The sequence below is a fragment of the Tympanuchus pallidicinctus genome, unplaced genomic scaffold (assembly GCF_026119805.1).
Source record: "Tympanuchus pallidicinctus isolate F22 unplaced genomic scaffold, pur_lepc_1.0 scaffold6, whole genome shotgun sequence".
Lineage (NCBI taxonomy): Eukaryota > Metazoa > Chordata > Aves > Galliformes > Phasianidae > Tympanuchus > Tympanuchus pallidicinctus.
In genome coordinates this window covers 57,292-75,910 of record NW_026294780.1, presented here as the reverse complement: position 1 = coordinate 75,910, position 18,619 = coordinate 57,292, and the positions used below count along the sequence as shown (strand labels likewise).

Here is an 18,619-nt window from a genome sequence, read left to right as displayed (position 1 = left end):
TGTTGCTTTCAGAAGGAACAATTATCCAAACCTCAGGATTTGGAAAATTGTTTTTAGTACTTTTGGAAATTGGGACTGGCATCAATACTTCAGAATCATAGAATCCTTAAGGTTGGAAAAGATCTCTAATATCTAGTCCAACCACCAACCCATTACACCATGCCCACTAACCATGTCCCTCAGTGCCACATCTACTCATTTCTTGAAAACCCCATGGATGGTGAGACTACCATGTCTCTGGGCAGCTTGTGCCTCACCACTCTCTCAGGGAATAAAGTTTTCCTAATATCCAAATTGAACCTCCCCTGGTGTAACTTGAGGCCATTCCATCTCATCCTATCACTGCTACTTGGGAGAAAAGGCTTACCCCCGGCTCACCATAGCCTCCTTTCATGGAGCCTTAGAGAGTGATAAGGGCTCCTCTGAGTCTCCTCTTATCCAGACTGAACAATCTCAGTTTCCTTAGCCACTCGCTATAACACTTGTGCTGCAGACCCCTCACAGCTCTGTTGCCCTTCTGTAGACACACTCCAGGTCTTCAATGACACGATATTTTGACACAATATTCTTGACCGTCAGAAAGTGTTTAGCAAGTAGATTAGTGTGAACGTTTTGCTATCACAAAAAACATCTCCTCCTGCTGAATGCTTTTATAGTACAAGGAAAGCATCGAGGGATACTATTAATATGGGGGGGGGGGGGGAATAAAAATAAGTTCTATCTCATCTGAAACCCAGCACCCTGCAAATGCAAGGATTATCCTACGGAACACACGGGTTGGAAGGATTTAACCGAAGGCACACGCCCGCAGCTCCGCGCCCGTCCCAGGGCCGCTCCCCGGCCTCCTCCTTCCCCCGGCTCCCCTCGTCCCGCCCGGGGGTCGCCGCCCGCCCCGTCCCGGGCCGTGTGGGCCGCGCCAAAGCGGAGGCGGGACCGCCCCTCCACGCCAGGTTGATCGGCTCCGGCTCGCCGCCCGCCGCCTTACCGCTAGCAGAGCCTTCGCCCGCCGCGTCTGCCGCCTCACCGGCCGCGGCCGGGCCATGGTGCCGGCGCCCGGGGGAACCCTGCTCGCCGCCTTCCTCGCCGCAGCGCTGGCCGCCGCGGGCAGGTGAGCGGGGACGGGTGACCGGCCGGCGCGGGGTGCGGGGGCGGAAGGGGCTCGGCGAGGAGCTGGCGGCCCCGCGGGGGTCGGATCGGGAGCTCCGGGCACGGTGAAGGCACGGTGACATCAAAGTTGTGTCTCTTCCTTCGGGAGAAGTGATAGTTTCAAGACGCTCTTGAGGATAGAGACAATTACACCAAGTGTAGAAAGGTGTGAGCTGTTCAAGTCTTTGCTTTGCTTGTGTAAGTAGGTACTTGACAAGGCTGACAGGGCAGGTGTTTGTTGTATTCCGCGGTGACAGGCACGCGCCAGAAGTAGAATAGCATTTCGGCATGGAGCTGCGACAGGGGAGGGGCAGCTGGAGGTCAGGGAAAGGGTCTGCACCACAGGGCGGCGGGCGGGGAACGGCCTGCCCAGGGCAGTGGGCACGGCCCCGAGTGCTGGGATTGATGCTCTCAGACACAGGGTTTGATTTTGGGTGGTGCTGTTTGGAGCCACGGGTTGGACTCTGTGGTCCTTGTAGGTCCCTTCCAACTCGGGATTTGCCATGGTTCTGTGGTTCAGTGAGAAGGGATGTATAAAACTCTACTCCTGATGAAGCTGTTCCAAACTTTCACCTTGCAGTGTAGATAAACCAAATAAAAACCCACAAATACAACAGCGAATAAGCAGCCAGTGAGAGGAGGATTGACAGCAACTACAGCAGCAGTCTTCAGGATGCTGTGTGGCTTCTTTGCTTAGCATCGAGGTTTATAATCAAGCGGAAATGTGCTGTTCTAGCATCTTTGAGGCCAGCAAGTTGTCCACTCTTCAGGAATTCCAAACCTGCTTCTGTAGAAAGTACGTTTGCTCCTTACGGTGAAAACTCTCAAATGTTCACGTTGATTATTTCTTGAGATGTTGTGTATTTGCATTTCAAACATACTGGAACATGTAAAACTGCAAAACAAATGCTGTGTCTTCTATTGTAAGAAAACATAAGCTTTTTACACTAAGTTGGAAAATCCTACAGGAAACCCTGTGTAAGTTTGCTCCACAGCCTGTTTTGGCCACGGTGGTGCTGTGTGATCATAGAATCACAAAACTGAAAGAGTTGGAAGGGACTTCTGGAGATCATCAAGTCCAGCTCCCTGCTAAAGCTTGTTCTTTACTGTCTATCACAAAGGAAAAAGCATCAGATCTTGCGTATATCCAGAACAGGAAACTTTGCAACCTCTCTGGGCAGATACCTGCATCTTCTACTAAGATTATCATTCCCCGTTTTGTACTGGAAGGAAGGGGAAAGAGAGAGTATTTGAAACATCTTGATAGAAGTCTTGGATGACAGAAGATTCTAATATAAGTGAACAAAGAAATTATATTCACTCTGAATAGCTAGGAAGAAGGAACAGGAAATAGTAGAAATTAGAATCGGTTTGGAAAAAAATGAATTAATTATGCTTATTTCTGTTTCTTAGAAGAGTGCCTTTCACATCTGGAGTATTCACTTTCCTGCTTTGAGCACTTCCTTTAAGGAATGTGGTGATCACATGAAGACTTACGGGAACTTCTGTGAGCCTAAGCTGAGCGTTTGTTTTTTTTTTTATACTTTGGGAGGGACTCCCAGAAATGTCATGTGGAGTGCCTGAAACTGCCCAAAGGGATTTCAAAGGTAGCCATTAAAAGATAATAGGGTGCATTTTAGTTTTACTTAAAAAAAGAAACTGTTGGCAAACTTTTTATTCTAGAAGGAAGTCACCCTTAAAAAAAAAATAATAAAAACAAACAAAACAAGCAAACAAAATGTTCTGTCATCTGGCAGAATGTATGATGTGAACTCATAAGAGAGTTTTTAAGAATTTTTTACAAATTCCTAACTTGTAGGAGAACATCTTTTGGTCCTGAATAAACTTACTGGTCAAAATGTTAGGTTTGATGCTAATTGTTCGCTAGCAGCAATATTCAGAATCTTTTAGAAGCAAAATTAAAGAAATGGGTAATATCCTGTCTTTAAAGTTAACTGGAAACTGCTAATAATATAACAGACTTTTTTTCCCATCAACAGTGGGCAACTATTGTGTGTGCAAGAGCTGGAAAAAAGTATCCTGTAGAGATCTTATGGAAATAGTACACTAAATCTATTCAGCAGATGTCTTGGAGAGAAAAAAAAAAAGAAAAGTAAAAGCTCATAAATGTTCCTCTCCACAGAAAATGTTAGTAAAAGACAAGATTAATAATGGCTGAAAACAAACAACTCTATTTTAGCTCAAATCACAACTGACATATCAGTGTTTTAAAGACTTGCTCTCTTTTCATCTGCAGCTGTTGCTGCCATATAATTTTGTTCAGATGGAATAGATCCCTCATTAATGCTGGTCAGGAAAACATGACAAGAAACTTTTTCCATTTTTGAGATTTTTACTTCCATTTACTTTAATTGTTATTATTATAATAGCTGCTAATGAGAATTAGAGTCCAACACAGCTATTAGCCCAGTTACTATCATAGAATAATAGAATGTTTTGGGTTGGAAGGGACCTTTAAAATCACCTAATTCCAACCCCCTGCTATAGGCAGGGACACCTCCCACTAGACCAGGTTGCTCAAAGCCCCATCCAGCCTGGCCTTGAATTCTTCCAGGGAGAGGGCATTCACAACCTCTCTGGGCAACCTGTTCAGTGTCTCACCACAATATTGAGGAGATTAGTCCCAGTGTATCAACTAATCCAGATCAACTGACGTTAGAATCACAGAATCATGGAATGGCTGGTGTTAGAAGGGACCACCAAAGGTTATCTGGTACAACTCCCTGCAGTGAAGAAGGAGCTAGCTCTCTCTAGAGCTGGATCAGGGTGCTCAGAGCCCCATCCAGTCTGACATTGAATGTCTCCAGGGACCAGACATCCACCACCTCTCTGGGAAACCTGTTTCTTCACAACCCTATTTGCTAGTGAAGACTGAAGCAAAAAAGTTACTGAGTACCTCAGCCTTTTCCTTGTCTGCTGTTACTAGATCAGAGTTGCTGTTAGCATCCTGATCTGTGGAGCAAATAAACTTTCTGAACCATAGAATCATAGGTTGGAAAAAACCTCCAAGATCATGAAGTCCAACCCAACTCAGCCTCACTAACCATGTCCCTCAGTGCCGCATCTACATGTTTCTTGAGCACCTCCAGGCACACAATGCTCAGTGCTTGGAAGGAAGCTGTCAGATCCTGTCTAAGCTTTTGGAATGTTCAACTGAAGCCAAGTTCTTCTTATCTCCTCTGAAGTTTTCATTCTTTGTAGCTTTTATCACCATGCACACCATATGTAACTCACATTTCTTGGACATGAATGTAAAGAAGTATACATAATATAACCTGATAAAGCAGCAGTTAAACTTTTCTATCGCTACTGGAATGTCATCTGATATACCTAAGATTCCCATCTCTCTTCTTAGAGCTGTGCTAGTGGCTCACAGTGATATTCTGCTAGACAAAATGGCCAGCTCCTTTTCTGTCACCTCAACTAGTGAGGCCCTAACTGTAAAAGTTCTTATAATCCATCTTGAATGTACTTTACTAGATGCCATCTTACTAGTGTCAGCAAAGTCACAGTCCCATAATACCAGTTTGCTGCAGTTTTGGCCTTCTGTATGGCCAAATTGTCCCAGTGCTGTACATTACTGAGTCTGAGGACAGAATACTTCAGCAGAGATGTGGAGACTGATTTTGCCAGATGATCTGTACATTTTATCTTCACTCACATATTTAAACTGCAAGTTATTCAAGGCCAGGCATTGTTCTTACATCAAGTGGACAGTGCCAAGCACAGCTATCTCATTTAGACCTCTCAGTGCTCCTTATGAAATCATACAGCAATATCATTTAGGAAGGGATCGGACATCTCTGGTTTGTATTACTTCTCCCAACGATGTCTGGAAAAGTCAAAGTGATGTTCTCGCTACCAGGATCTATTTCTTTCATTTGTACAAAATGCTGAACTCCTGACAGCAATAGCTGAACTGATGAGTGATATTTTTTTATGGATGAGCTAACTTGGCAAAACTGTTTTTGCTCACAGATTTTTGAGATCTGGGTGATTCAGTTTACCTTTCCCACTGCCAAAGGCTGGCTTTAACTTGGTGCTTTTTGTGGAAGTTGGAGCAAGTCAAAGGCCTTGTCCAGAGCCGTATCTAATAAAGTTCAGCTGCATTTTTTTTTGTTTGCAGTATTATGGAAGATTTCCCAGTTTTAACAGAAGTTCATATTGAAGTTCTGTGGATATTATATACTTTGGAAAGGCGTTTTTATTTATCTGCTTCTGAACTGAATTATTAAATAAAAAGTTCCTGAGTGAGTCTGTCTTCCTGTGGAAATGAGCATCTTCTGGAAAGTAATAAGATCCAATTTCCTCTAAGCTTCAGGCAGTTTAACCTTCCAGAGGAGTAAAAGCACTATCCACTTGAATTCAGAGGTGGCTTGGAAATGAAAGCAGAACACTTTTACTATTACAGATAAAGTTCAGGGAAGCTTTCTAGCCTGTAAGCAGAACATGATAGTTAACTTGCATACTCACAAGTGATGTAAACCAGCAGCGTTTGGACGAATAAAAAGAAAAAGGATTCTTTTACTGTCAGTATATCTAGAGGAGTTGTAGCTTTTACATACACCTTTTCTCCTGCCTCAAAATGGGTTATAGGTAGTCATGTAACCATGGGGCTAATCGCGAAGGCTGTGTGGCTTGAAGTGTGTGTATATATTCACTATTTTTAATAGTTTGCATTAATGATGTTTGCAGTACCTCTCCCAATAAGAGTGCAACTCTTACAGATAAGTGCAGGAGGATATGTGTGAAGTTCTACTGTTAGGTGTTATCACCAGCAATACCATCACTGTGCATTAGACTAAAAAAAAAATGCAAAAATTCCTGGATTGTTGATTTTTTGTTTACTGTGGGACATGGTGTTGCTATATATTGCCCTCTCAGCACCCCCAAATCACTTGATGCGAAACCCTCACAGAAAAGGTATTTACTGTGTCAGAAACAGCACTTTGGACTCTGAAGAAAGTACGTTTTGAGTTACTGCCTGGAAAAAGCAACAGAGATAGAGGATTTGGGTTAAAGAAGAGAATTTTATAAGGGGGACATGCATGTGGTATGGACAAGTTAAGCATCAACGACCAGGGAGATAAGAAAACTGGGATCATCACACACCTTGCAGCATAGATTACACCTTAGGCTGCTGCATATTTCCATCAGACTTATAATTTTGACAGCTAACATTGCAGCACTTGATCTGAAGAGCAATTTTGGGCCACACTGAAGTACTGGAATGACTAAAATGGCTGTATGGGCAGGGAGTTGTGTGCAGCCAGAGCACACAGTACTCTCTGCGTTTCTGTAATCAAGGAGCACATATGCGTTGGCTGTGAGCCTGCAGGGCACTGAATTTACGGGGCTGACTGGATGTTTGGGAAGGTGCTTTGCTGTAGAATCAGTAGTTTGTCATCTGGAGCAAAACAGCATCATTGATCCTTCTGATGCAAGCTGGAATAGCCCCACTGACTTCACTGAGATTAAAAAAGACTCATTCTAGCAGGGGACCTGGGCCTACTTTTTTGCCTTTGCCATGTTTCTCATTAGAAGAGATTTATGTTGTGCAGCTGATTTATTGCAGGTGGGATGCTCCCTTTGCCCCTTTCTCCAACTGAGTGCAATTTCACAATCTTGTCAAGAAATGCTATTAAATGCTCCAAGGTTTGGTGAGATGAAAATGCTTGACAGTGGATAAAACACTAGGGAAATGCGCAAAGGACTGTAGGGCAGGATGGACTAAAGTGTATTTGCCTGCTGGAGCTCATCTTCATCCTTCCTCATGCAGCTCAAGAGCTCGTGGGCAGCTGGTGACTGTGAGCCAGCCAGGAGTGTGTCGCTATGGTTCTAGGCTGGATTGCTGTTATGGCTGGAAAAAGAACAACAAGGGCCACTGTGAAGGTAATATGAGCACTTTATGCTTGTTTCTTCTCCATGGCTGTGTACTTAGTATTAATAAAGGGGTTTCATATAGGGCTTCCAGAAGTCAGAGGAGGAAAGCTTGTGTGGGATTGAATATATTGATTATTTGGGAGAGTGAAAAAAATGTGTTTGAGATTTTATCTCCTTAAAAAAGCAGAGCTTTAGGTAAATGGCACCAGGCAGTAAAATATAGATTCAAAAATTCTTAAGTCCAGAAGGGACCATCTGTTCTAACCTCCTGCATACTCAGACTGAGAGATTGGAAACATTCAATGCCTCTGCTATTACAGCTGTCAAATAAGTGCTAAACATGCAACATCTTCTGGTGCTACATATGGATGCGTGAAATCAATTGATTCCCTTTTTTCTTCAGAAGTACACAGCCTCTGAGAACCAGGAAGCTTAACTTTCTGGAAATATAAATGTAACCTAAGCAGTAGGTGCACCTGATTTGATCTTGGGTAGGCAACCAGTGTTCTGATCAGTGGATTGTTGGCTTAATGGAGAGGCAATGAGTAGACTTTTCTAACCTGTTACAAGTCCCAGGAGGAAGTTAATGTGGACTCTCCTAGCTCTACTTAAGCAAAACACAAAAAAATCTTAAAATACGTGTTGGAGGAATCTCAGATGTTGCATCTTTGCACCAGTTTGATGTTATATATCTAGTGATTTTGAACATAGGCTTAGAATTAGTCACTGCTAAAAATCAACATCCTGATGTTTTAAAGGGAAAGGTGTCCCAAAGTCTCTTCTCTGTATAGTATGTCAGTTGATAAAAAAAAGTGACAGATGCACTTATTAATATTACCGTATTGTTTAATAGCAGCTTAGGTTTGGTGCAAATGAATCAATGGAGGGACAACTCGCAAATGTAACTTTGAGGAGCCAGTGGAGTAAGCTGTTCTGTTTTAAAGCAATAAGTTACTTTCGTACTAGAATCCAGATTTCATAAGTTTTTAAGGTGATTCTTTGTCAGATTTCTTTGAAAAGCTGTAGTGTACTCCTGCACTGTAAATCAAAACATAATGTTGTTCTCTGATTCAGAGCCAAATATTCAACTGATCCACATTTGTTTTCCAGGGATGATGTCAAAATATGTCTATCCTTCAGACATAGTGCTTCAGTACTTGTGAATGAACCTTTAAATGTAGGGAAGGTGCTTGAATTAAGCAAGATGAATTTTGTGGGTTTGAATTATGAATTGTGAATTTTATCTATACAGCAACTTACATTGTGATTTTACTGTTTCCTATATTTCAGCTAGCAGAGTAACTACAGAAAGTGGCTGGATGCACAACCTGGTGCATACTTGTTTGCTGATTTTTGCTAGAGCTAGTGCTGATTTAAATACATTGGATTGCTTTTCCTAAAGAACACTCATTTTGATCATTACATTGACTTTAGAAAGTCTAGCCTTAAGCCTTACAAAAAACAGCATTTAATTTCTGGCTGATTATGAGGCTGAGAAAATTTTTGCTCTTTAACACATCCAGAGTAAGCCCAGCCCTCTCATACAAACTTGATGAAATTGTGAATATTGGTATGTGTGGTAAGGACAGGTGTTTGATCATTTGACAGATGTGCTCTGGATATTCCTCTATGGGATAGACATGTTCTCAGATGTAAGTGAGGAGATCCCAGAGCCACTCTAGCATCAATTGACTGATTTTCTGGCTGCAGGAGACTGCTCCTGCCTCTTGCCTGCTCCAGCAGCCAAATGTAGCAAATGGAGCTCCTGGCTAGCTGCTTCCTACAGGTGGCTTCCCAAAATAGGAAATGGGAAAAGAGCAGAGTATGTACAAAGTATGAAAATGTGCATCAGAAGTATGGCAGAAAGGAGCATTGGAGAGGGTGCTAAAAGGAGCCTTCTTTTCCAGGTATTTACAAACTGAGAAAATTCACTCAGGCAAGCTGTGGCCAGCATCCCTGTTCTCCAACTGAAATAAAGCATTGATCGGAAGCTATGATGTCCAAACTAGAGGGAGAGGTCTGGAGGATGCTGAATTTCCATTATAAATGTCTGGACAATTAAGCAGAGGAGGAGTTCTCAAGTAGAATATTTCTAATTTTTTCTTTTTCTCTCCTTTCTCTGCCTGATCCCCTCAGCTATCTGTGGACATGGCTGCAAGTATGGCGAATGCATGGGACCAAACAAATGCAAATGTTTCCCTGGATTTACAGGAAAAACCTGTAATCAAGGTTTGTGCACATGGGGATTTTACTCCAGAAAACAGACTGATAATTTTCTGTGCTCTTTTTTTTTTTTTTAATATGGATTGTCACTTTCCAAACTTTTAAAATGAGACCTTTTCTTATTTATATAGCAGAGTTTAGACTAGTTTGAGGCTCTTACCTCAAGAGGGGTGCTGGAGATGCAAGCTCTAAGCCTCCTTCAGCAAACAGAAGTTTGAACCCATATCGTGTATTTCCTTCAGACTGGTAATAAGGGCAAACTGTCTCAGAGAATTAAGGCATTGAGAGATGATACAGAAAACAAGAAGAACTGAAAGTCAAATCCAGAAGCCATGCTATTTTCTTAACTAACTTCCTCAGAAAAAACATGCAATTATATGCTAGATGTGTTATTTCTCAGTCAAATTTCAGATGTCATATTTTTGACAACTCTGCTTCTTTGTTGTTACTGTTGAAATATTTGGAACCCGTGAATGTGATCAGATGAAAGGAGTGAGTCACTGTGGATGGAGAAGCCATTCTACTGCACTGCTGATGAGTGAAGCATGGCATAAGGACCAGAAACAGATGGGGTCTATGCATGCTGCCTTCCTAAGCACCTGCAGGTGCTTAAAATCTAACCTAATTTTCCCTCTTTTAATTTTAAGCTATACCCCTTGTCCTGTCACTATCAGAACATGTAAAAAGTCAGTCCCCTTCCTGTTTATAAGCTCTCCTCAAGTACTGGAAGGCCACAGTGAGGTCTCCCCAGAGCCTTCTCTTCTCCAGGCTGAACAAGCCCATCTCACTCAACCTTTCTTCATAGGAGAGGTGCTCCAGCCTTCTGAGCATCTTCATGGCCCTCTTCTGGGCTTGTTCCAAAAGCTTTTCATCTTTTCTGTTTTGGGGGCCCCAGATGTAGACAGAGTTCTGCAGATGGGTTCTCACAATGGCAGAGCAGAGGGGTGCGATCCCCTCCTGCTCCCTGCTGCCACCTCTCTTTTGTTGCAGTCCAGGACAGTGATGGCCTTCCAGGCTGCAAGAGCGCACTGCTGGCTCATATCCTGCTTTTCACCTATCAGTACCCCCAAGTCCTTCTCTGCAAGGCTACTCTCACTGAGTTCTTGTCCCAGTCTGTATTTCTGTGGGGATTGCCACAACCCAGCTACAACACCTTGCACTTGGTCATCTTAAACTTCATTAGATTACTGTGTGCATATTTCTCAGGTGTGTCCAGGTCCCTCTGGATGGCTTCCCCTCCCTTTTATTGCATCAACTGCGCTTGCAGTACTACTTCACTTGCAGTAGGTTCGGAGACTGAAACTTTGTGGAAGTAATGTATGCACCTACACGTGCAAATTGCCTGTTATTTCCCTGGACTGTTCTATCTTCATGGCCAGGAAATTTTTAGGAAAGTGGAGGCTAGAAATGCCTCAGAGCTGTTTCACTTGTTGCAAACCTCAGAGGTGTTTGTGTCCCAGTAGCCAGGAATACTCAGAGACACTCAGTGTACAGGCAAATGTAGCATTGGTCTGTCCTTACAGTGCAGTGTCCCATTGAACAAGTTCATTATAAACTAACTTAAATAAGAGATAGGGACCTCTATTAGTCTGCCTCTGAGTCTGAGCTAAAAAAGCTACCTTATCTCAGTTTCTCTTTTAGGGCTGTGCACACTACCTCTGCTTTACTGTGCAACACAGGTGCAGCTAAGCACTTTTGAAAATGTGTGGTTGAAGTGGAATAACTTCTATTCCCTTCTGGTTTTTTTGTTATGAGGTCTTGGTTTGTTAGTGGAACTAAAGTAACATCAGAAGTCCAATGTGATTTCCGAGCTGATAGGTTGTTGTTTTTCAAACAGACCCTATGTTTAAAAAACAGTACACTGTTCTTTTTCTCCCCTGATCTAAGCTGTAACAAATAGTTCTGTGCATATATAGGTATCACAAAGTTTATGAGTGGTCTGGAGTTCATTTTCTCTGATCTGTAGGGTGCATAGATGTGAGAACAGCTGCTTCTCCTATTAGATCTGGAGCTGCACAGTCTCAGTGCTTGGAGAGTAGCATCTCTATTGAAGTTATACAGTTGGTCATTTGTGCTGTTAAGTGCCTGCTGAATGAGCTGTATATGCTGATGTGTTCTGCTATAAGTTCTGTCTGGTTGCAAACCATGTGTCAAAATATTAGAGACCAAGGTATCAGTTCACAGAAATCACAAGTACAGATGTTGTTCCTTTGTTCTAGGACCGGTGGCACTGACAGCACGTAAATTGAACTTGGTGGGATTCTGGTTTTCTCCCTGTGAAAGATAACAATGGGAGTTTGAAATCAACTTAGCTTCTTGCAGAATCTTTTAAATTGCAGATTGTGAAAAGCTGTTGGGATGCTTTTATTCTCTGGATTTTGAGAAACTGAGATTTCTTGTACTTTTATTCTTAACATCATGTGATTCTTTTTATGTACTGAGTTTCATCTTGACTATACATCCCTGCCCTGAAAACCTTGGTGCCGACACATGCACTCGGGAAATCTTTGTTTCTTTGTTTCACTTTATCTGAAGCTGATTTGCAGCTCTTAGTCTAATGTTTTAGCTCTTCTAGTACAGAGGTCATCTGGAGAGCTAAAATCTCCAGCTAGAATCAGAGAAGCCTGGCAGAATAACTCCCAGAAAACATAGCAACTGACCCTTTCACCTCTTTCTAATGGGCTGCCAGATGTGGTCAGAGTTGCATTAGTTTTTCAGGTGTAGAAGTTTATGTGCAGAAGTCTATATGTGATAGTTTTCCAAGCATTCTTCCAGACAGATGGTTTGCTACATTCTCATTTTGCAAGGGGCTGGCTCATTCTCAATCTAGGCTCTTTTACTGTGGGGAATTAAAGGCATTAAGCAATATTATAAGCCTATACACATTAATATATACTTATACATACTCAACACTCACTTCATTTCAATGACTTCTGCAGATCTGAATGAATGTGGACTGAAACCACGTCCCTGTGAACACAGATGCATGAATACACATGGCAGCTACAAGTGCTATTGTCTGAACGGGTACATGCTCATGCCAGATGGCACATGTGCAAGTAAGTAACAGAGCTGACAGGATAGGCACACCAAGATCACCTAATCACATTGGACTCCAGCAAAATTTCATTTTGTGATAAAAGGATTTTGCTCATTTAGGATGGGATTTTTGCCTCAGCAATTTTGATAATGTAAGCAGCTGACAGAGGCTTTCAGTTTGACCAAGTAAGTTAGGTCATAACTGTATTTCTGGGATCCAGAGGAATTTTTGTCCTTTTAGAAGTAAAAATATTTGATAGTGCTAGCTCAAATGAAAGTCATTACATAAGCTTGGTTCACAGCCTTGCTGTTTCATCTATTGAATGAATGAATGAAGCAATCCAAACAGTGCATCAATACTGAGTATAGTTTACTGTGCTGAACTTCATGCTGTTACTCTTTGTTTTAAATTTCTGCATGCCCTGAATAATTTATTTTCTATGAGTGCTGATATGCTTCCCACAGTTGCTGCTGGCTTCTTGCTAACATTTGTCTGCTGTGCTAAGTCTTATCTGAACTGAATTTCTGCCTATTGTCTTTGTGGCTGAACATGTATTCTGCATTGTCAGCTAGCCTAATTTTCAGACTTCTTATTTTTCAGTGATACTGTTTTGTTTCTGAACAATACTTTCTTTTTCCACCTTAGCAAAACCACTCCATACAGGTAGTTTTGCTTTGAATTTCACAAAACTCAAGGTAGCACAGGGGCCTTTTTAGAGTCTGTTGGACTGAAGCAGATACATCAGTGAGACAAGAAAGCAAGTTGATCTCAGCAATTGAATAACCTGTTTTAGAGATCTGTCCTCAACCAATGAACCTTACTGCATCAGGTGTTGCACAGTCATTCCTGTGGATAAGAGAGACAACCCTAACTCTGAAAAGATTTAATCTCCAAACTTTGTAGACAGCTATTCACCAGACAGAGTGTCCATCTGGTGAGTTTGCTGTCAATCTTGAGATAATTAGAAAAATATGCAGCCTTGGTGAAAGCAGGACTGCAGGGTCCTGCAGGTCTGGGGCAGACAGAAAAGTAAGATCATGGAATCACAGAATCACCCGGGTTGGAAGGGACCTCAAGGATCATGTAGTTCCAACCCCCCTGCCTAGCAGGGCCACCAAACGTACACATTCAGATCAGGTTGCCCAGGACCCCGTCCAACCTGGCCTTGAACACGTCCAAGGACGGGGCATCCACAACCTCCCTGGGCAGCCCGTTCCAGGGCCTAACCACTCTCCTTGTAAAGAACTTCCCCCTAACATCCAACCTAAATCTTCCCTCCTTCAACTTGGATCCATTTCCCCTAGTCCTAGATCTCCTGGTTTCTGTCTTTGTTATGGCAGGAAGACTGAAACTGCAGCAGAATGTGTCTGGGGCCAGAGCTTTTGGAGGCTTCCCCTTCCCTGCAGTGATTGGTGCATCTTACCAGCAGACAGCTGCTGTGGATTCTTTGAGATCTCTAAGAAATGGATATATATATTTCTTCTGTTTCTTCCAAGATAATCTGTGTATTTGCTGACATCATATAGTGAGCTGTTTTCAGCAAGGTCACTGTATTATGGACAGCTGAACTTCAGAAGCTGGAAGTACTGTCAAAAGCAACCTATCCTTTGAGCCCAATTCCCTTTGAACCCAGAGGGTACTTGATCCTATTTTGTGCCATCCATTCCTCGGTTTCACTACTCTGAGCATGAATGCTCTGTACAGCTGCTTGACTGAACCAAGTCAGAAAACTAGATCCAGATTGTAACTAGACATTTTTGCTGAATTAGTTTTAAGTCTTAGTTCTGGATGGGTTTCATGATTTAGGAAACCATGTTTGTACCAAATTTGTACAGAAATGAGAGATACGCTGTCCCTTACTTAAGCCAATACAAAACACTGAATTTCTCAGCAACGGTATCCAGTTCAGAGTATATATGAAAAAACTGCCTGAACAGCTGTGAGCCCAGAAGCTTGTATTTCATTTTGGCACATAAACATTATTTTCCAAACAGAACAGTGGAACCTGACAAATACTGATACAGAATGAAACTAAATTTCAGGGGAAAAAAGTGATTTTTCAATGGACAAGAAGTCTTCATGACTTCAGGAGACAAACATAATTGAGGAGACAAAGACCTGTGTGTTCATCCATCCTGAGCTTCTTTAATTTAATCTATCTTCCACTTCCAAAGAGATTTTGTATTTTTTTAAAGCAGAAACTATGAATATGAAATGAAATAATAAACTGTTTATTCAACTAGAAGTTATTCTTGCTTAACTCTACTTGACTCCCATCTCACTTGATGCTAACTTAAGATCGTACTCTTACGAAATGCTGGTTTAACTCACTACTCAACTAGCTTACTTACTTTTTATTATATTATTATTAATAAATTTTTATTATAATTTTATTTATTATAATTTTATTCAGGCAAACATTTTGAGCAAATGTTGTTCCTTTTAAATCAAAGTCTCCATGACGTTAATCTCCTTAACAGAAGTACACTTAGTCTGAGCATTCAGGCTGATGGGGGGAACCATACCAAGTACTGTGGAACCAGATGTAGAAGGGTATCAGAAGTGTTTGGGTTTACAGGGAGCCACTTCCTCATGCAGAGAGTAGGTTAGTGCCTAACACAAAATCATCTGAATTCTACAGGAATTACTGTGCTAAATCATAGCAGTAATTTGTCTAAGCTAATACTGTCTTAACTTGGCAAACAATAGGACCTTCAAACAAAAGAGGAAGAAATCAGAATGACCAATTAAAGAAGAATACTTAGTTTCTTTATTGTCACTTAGGAGGTAGATAACTGTGACAAAAGTATATCCATGTTTTTTAATCTAACCTACTGCTACTGTCTTCATCAATACTAAAATAAAACCCTATTTCAAATATTGTCAATTTTATCACTTACGCACAGAGCCTAAGCAAACCAGCTTAAGACAAATGATTTAGCAGCAACAGTATGTGCATTCTATTAATACTACGTGGCAGTAGCTATAGGTTCACCTGCACACATCAGTGGCTTTTCTATGCACTTCATTGCACGCATTTTGAACCTTCTTGTGCCTCCACCAATGAACAAGTTGCATTTTAAAATAAAAGTATCTTTTTCCACTTAAGTGATGCGCCAGTCTGGCAGTTGGTTTTGTCTCGGATTACTTCGCAACTACTCCAGATCTCCCAGTTAGAAAGAACCTATATAAAGCTGTGTTTCCCTGAATGCAGTAAAAGTGATGTAGTAGAAAAAAAATGCCTTAGCATACACCTCCAACTATTCTAGTAAACACTTCCAAATGCTGCTTCTCTCCCTGTCATCGCAGTACTAATGCATGCAGGATATTTTCAGGATTTTAGACTTCTTATATACCTACTACATTTAGTCTGCTTTTCTAGCCTGTCATAACGCGCTCTCAGACAAGATCTAAACACATTTTTCTGTTTAAAGGCTGATCAAAATAATTTCCAGTAATTCACACTCCTAGCCAATCCTGGACAAACAAGACTTATGTACTGACTAGTGCCTCTTTAGATTCAAGTATCTGTTCTGTAAAGGATCAAAATAAATTGCACTTTCAAAGTCCATCAGGCTAAGTAATTTTTAAGTAATTTTAGGAATCGAGGTCTGTATAAAAGCATGTTAAATGTTAATAATGAAAACATTTCTCTACTGTACTGCATGATAAAAAGCTGAAGTGATGGAAAATTTAAAAAGCCTTTTTTCTAGTTTGAGCAGTTTTGTCTGTATTTAAAAGATAACAGCAAATCAGAACGGATAATGGAGAAAAAATGAGGAATAAGAGCAGACAGGAAAACAACAAAATGAAGGGAAGAGGGGACAAAAGATCTATCTCATGAATTGTATTATTAATATGTTAACGTATTGACATTTTGACTAATGATGAATGAGATTTTGTTGTCCTAATTATTTTTCTACACTCATTCAGATCTAAATTAATAATGAAGTGTGTGTTACCAGCCTAGATTTTTGCTCTTTTTGTTATTTTAAAAACTGTTTTCAGGCTCTAGGACCTGTGCCATTGCGAATTGCCAGTATGGTTGTGAGGAAGTCAAAGAGGAGGTACACTGTCTTTGTCCATCAGCTGGCCTCCGTTTGGGACCAAGTGGGAGGACATGCATTGGTATGGTTAGAGAGCTCACTCTCAGCTTCTTTTCTATAGGATCCCCAAAAACTCAGGAGCTTGGAGAATGAGTAATAAGTATTTATCCCTCCTCACTAGCTTTTCTAATGCTTCTTGTTATTTACAGTGATGCAAAATGTGCATGCTTTTTAAATAATAATTCTTATAATATAATTCTTTGGACTAGTTCCTTCCACAATAAAGAATCAAATGCTTTGACATATACTGTAGTCATTAAGAGATTTTCTGTTTCTCTGAAATTGCTACGTGCACTATAGGACATATATGTCCCGGTGACATAATGCATTATAGGATTTGGGAGTCATGTTTGGTTGTTTTTTCCTGTATTGTGATGACCCACAATAGGAACTTCTATATTTTTCTACAGAAAACTCGACATCATTTTACGTAGGGATTTCCTGTGATAAGGTAGCATTGCTTCGTAACACTTGTACTGTTCAGTGACAACAGTTTTACACTGCTATCTGAAAAGGCAGGACTACAGTATTGCAATCCGGTGCTGAAATGGTACCCATTTTAATATTGAAACTAAGCTAGCGTCAAAACATCAGTGGACATGAATGAACCCTCCAAAGCACGGACCAGCCCAAGATGGAGAAGAAGAGGCAGTGAAGCACATGTCAGGGAGCAGCAGTAGCAGGCTTATTCCCTGAAGGGGATAAGCTGAGAGCCACAGGTGACCCCACCACTAGCAGTGTTATGTCTGCACTGACCCGTGTCCTCTCCCACAGCATTTGATCACACTGGCTGACCAGTGCTTATAACAGGGCAAGTGACAAGGTCAGGTGATAAATCAGGTCCAGTGTCTGTCCAAGGAGTCTGGTCAACAGGAGGAATACAAGATGGGAAATAAAGCTTTAATGTACATCCAAGGAGTCCATCCAGGAGATGGATCTGCAATAAAACTACCAACAGAGTAGTCCTGAGGTCCATGCAGGGACAGGACTGGAAATGGACGTGATTGCAGCACATTTTGGACAGGAATTCAAGGCCGAGGAGCTGAAATAGGACTCCTCAGCCCATGGTTGGGTGGAAATCTATGATGAGGTTGGTTCAAGTGTGCGAGACCTCTCAGTATGTGCAGGAGCAGCACAGAAACATTTCCAAAGCTGTTGTTGTTCCATTGCTGTTGTTGGTCATCACAAACAAACTTGAAAGGCTATGGAAGCATTTATTTTTCAGATTGTATGCTCTCTGCTAAATTGCTTTAAATTTAATAGAAAATTGAAAATTGTAGCTGGGAAATGTTTCATTTTCTCGAGTTGCTCAAAATATAAACAAGTTTTTGCAATGAGTTCTAGTCAGTACAATGTCTTTAACAACATACCTGATTTCACATTGCAGTATGGTATTTCTCTAACAATGTATTGGTAATCTCCAATGGTATCTCTTACTGTATTGGTAATATATAATTGGTAAAAAATATATAAAATTGGTAAAAATATTTTAAATGTTGAGGAGTTTGACGTGTCAGATATAGAAATGAATTTCAGCTCTAATGGCCAAAACAATATTATGCTTAACATTTCAAACAAATTAATGCATCATCCAAGAGGCAGTGCTGCATACAAGGACAGTTACTATATGAATTATTCTCCTTAATGTACAGCTATAGTATCAAGTCAAGTATGAATGTCATACAGCATGAGGCTATTTTTTCATTTTTAGGAATTACAGAGTAAGCCCATATGGATATTTTGCTTAATTTCTAAACTGTAAACACTCCAACATGAGAACATTATTTCTCTCTTTCAAGTGAAATGAATTTTTAATTGGAAATATTCAGCTTTGAAGAATCAGCAAGGCTCTCAGACTACCAGCAAGCAAGTTAATTTTTGTTTGAATTGTTTAAGAGCTACTTGAAGGTGAACACTGTTGAAATATGTTATTAAATAGAATCAAGAAGTGGTTCTCTTCCTGAATTATTCAGGCAGTTATTTTTATTTTCTTGTATTGAGTCTATTTGCATTTACCTTGCTTGCCCAAATGGATTTGGAAGATTGCTGGTACATATTGATAGAATGTAAAACGCACAAAAAGGTGTATCCAGTGGTTAGAAATAGCATACCCCTTCTTGCTATACAACTTGTGTTAGGTCACTCTTTTCTATCACATGTCCTCTATCTCTAAAATGAGAGAGCGACTTCCTGCTGTATA

The 18,619-nt window shown here is 41.0% G+C and overlaps 1 protein-coding gene across 1 annotated transcript in view; it reads left to right on the top strand.

Moving 5' to 3' along the window:
• The first annotated feature begins 934 nt into the window (after nt 1-934).
• EGFL6 (EGF like domain multiple 6) overlaps nt 935-18,619 on the top strand; it is a 42,352-nt gene continuing 24,667 nt past the window's right edge. The window contains exons 1-5 of the mRNA XM_052664677.1: nt 935-1,108; nt 6,947-7,059; nt 9,187-9,279; nt 12,213-12,332; nt 16,322-16,441. Coding sequence (XP_052520637.1) covers nt 1,041-1,108; nt 6,947-7,059; nt 9,187-9,279; nt 12,213-12,332; nt 16,322-16,441 — 514 coding nt within the window. The 5' untranslated portion in view covers nt 935-1,040. The remainder of the gene's footprint in view (nt 1,109-6,946; nt 7,060-9,186; nt 9,280-12,212; nt 12,333-16,321; nt 16,442-18,619) is intronic.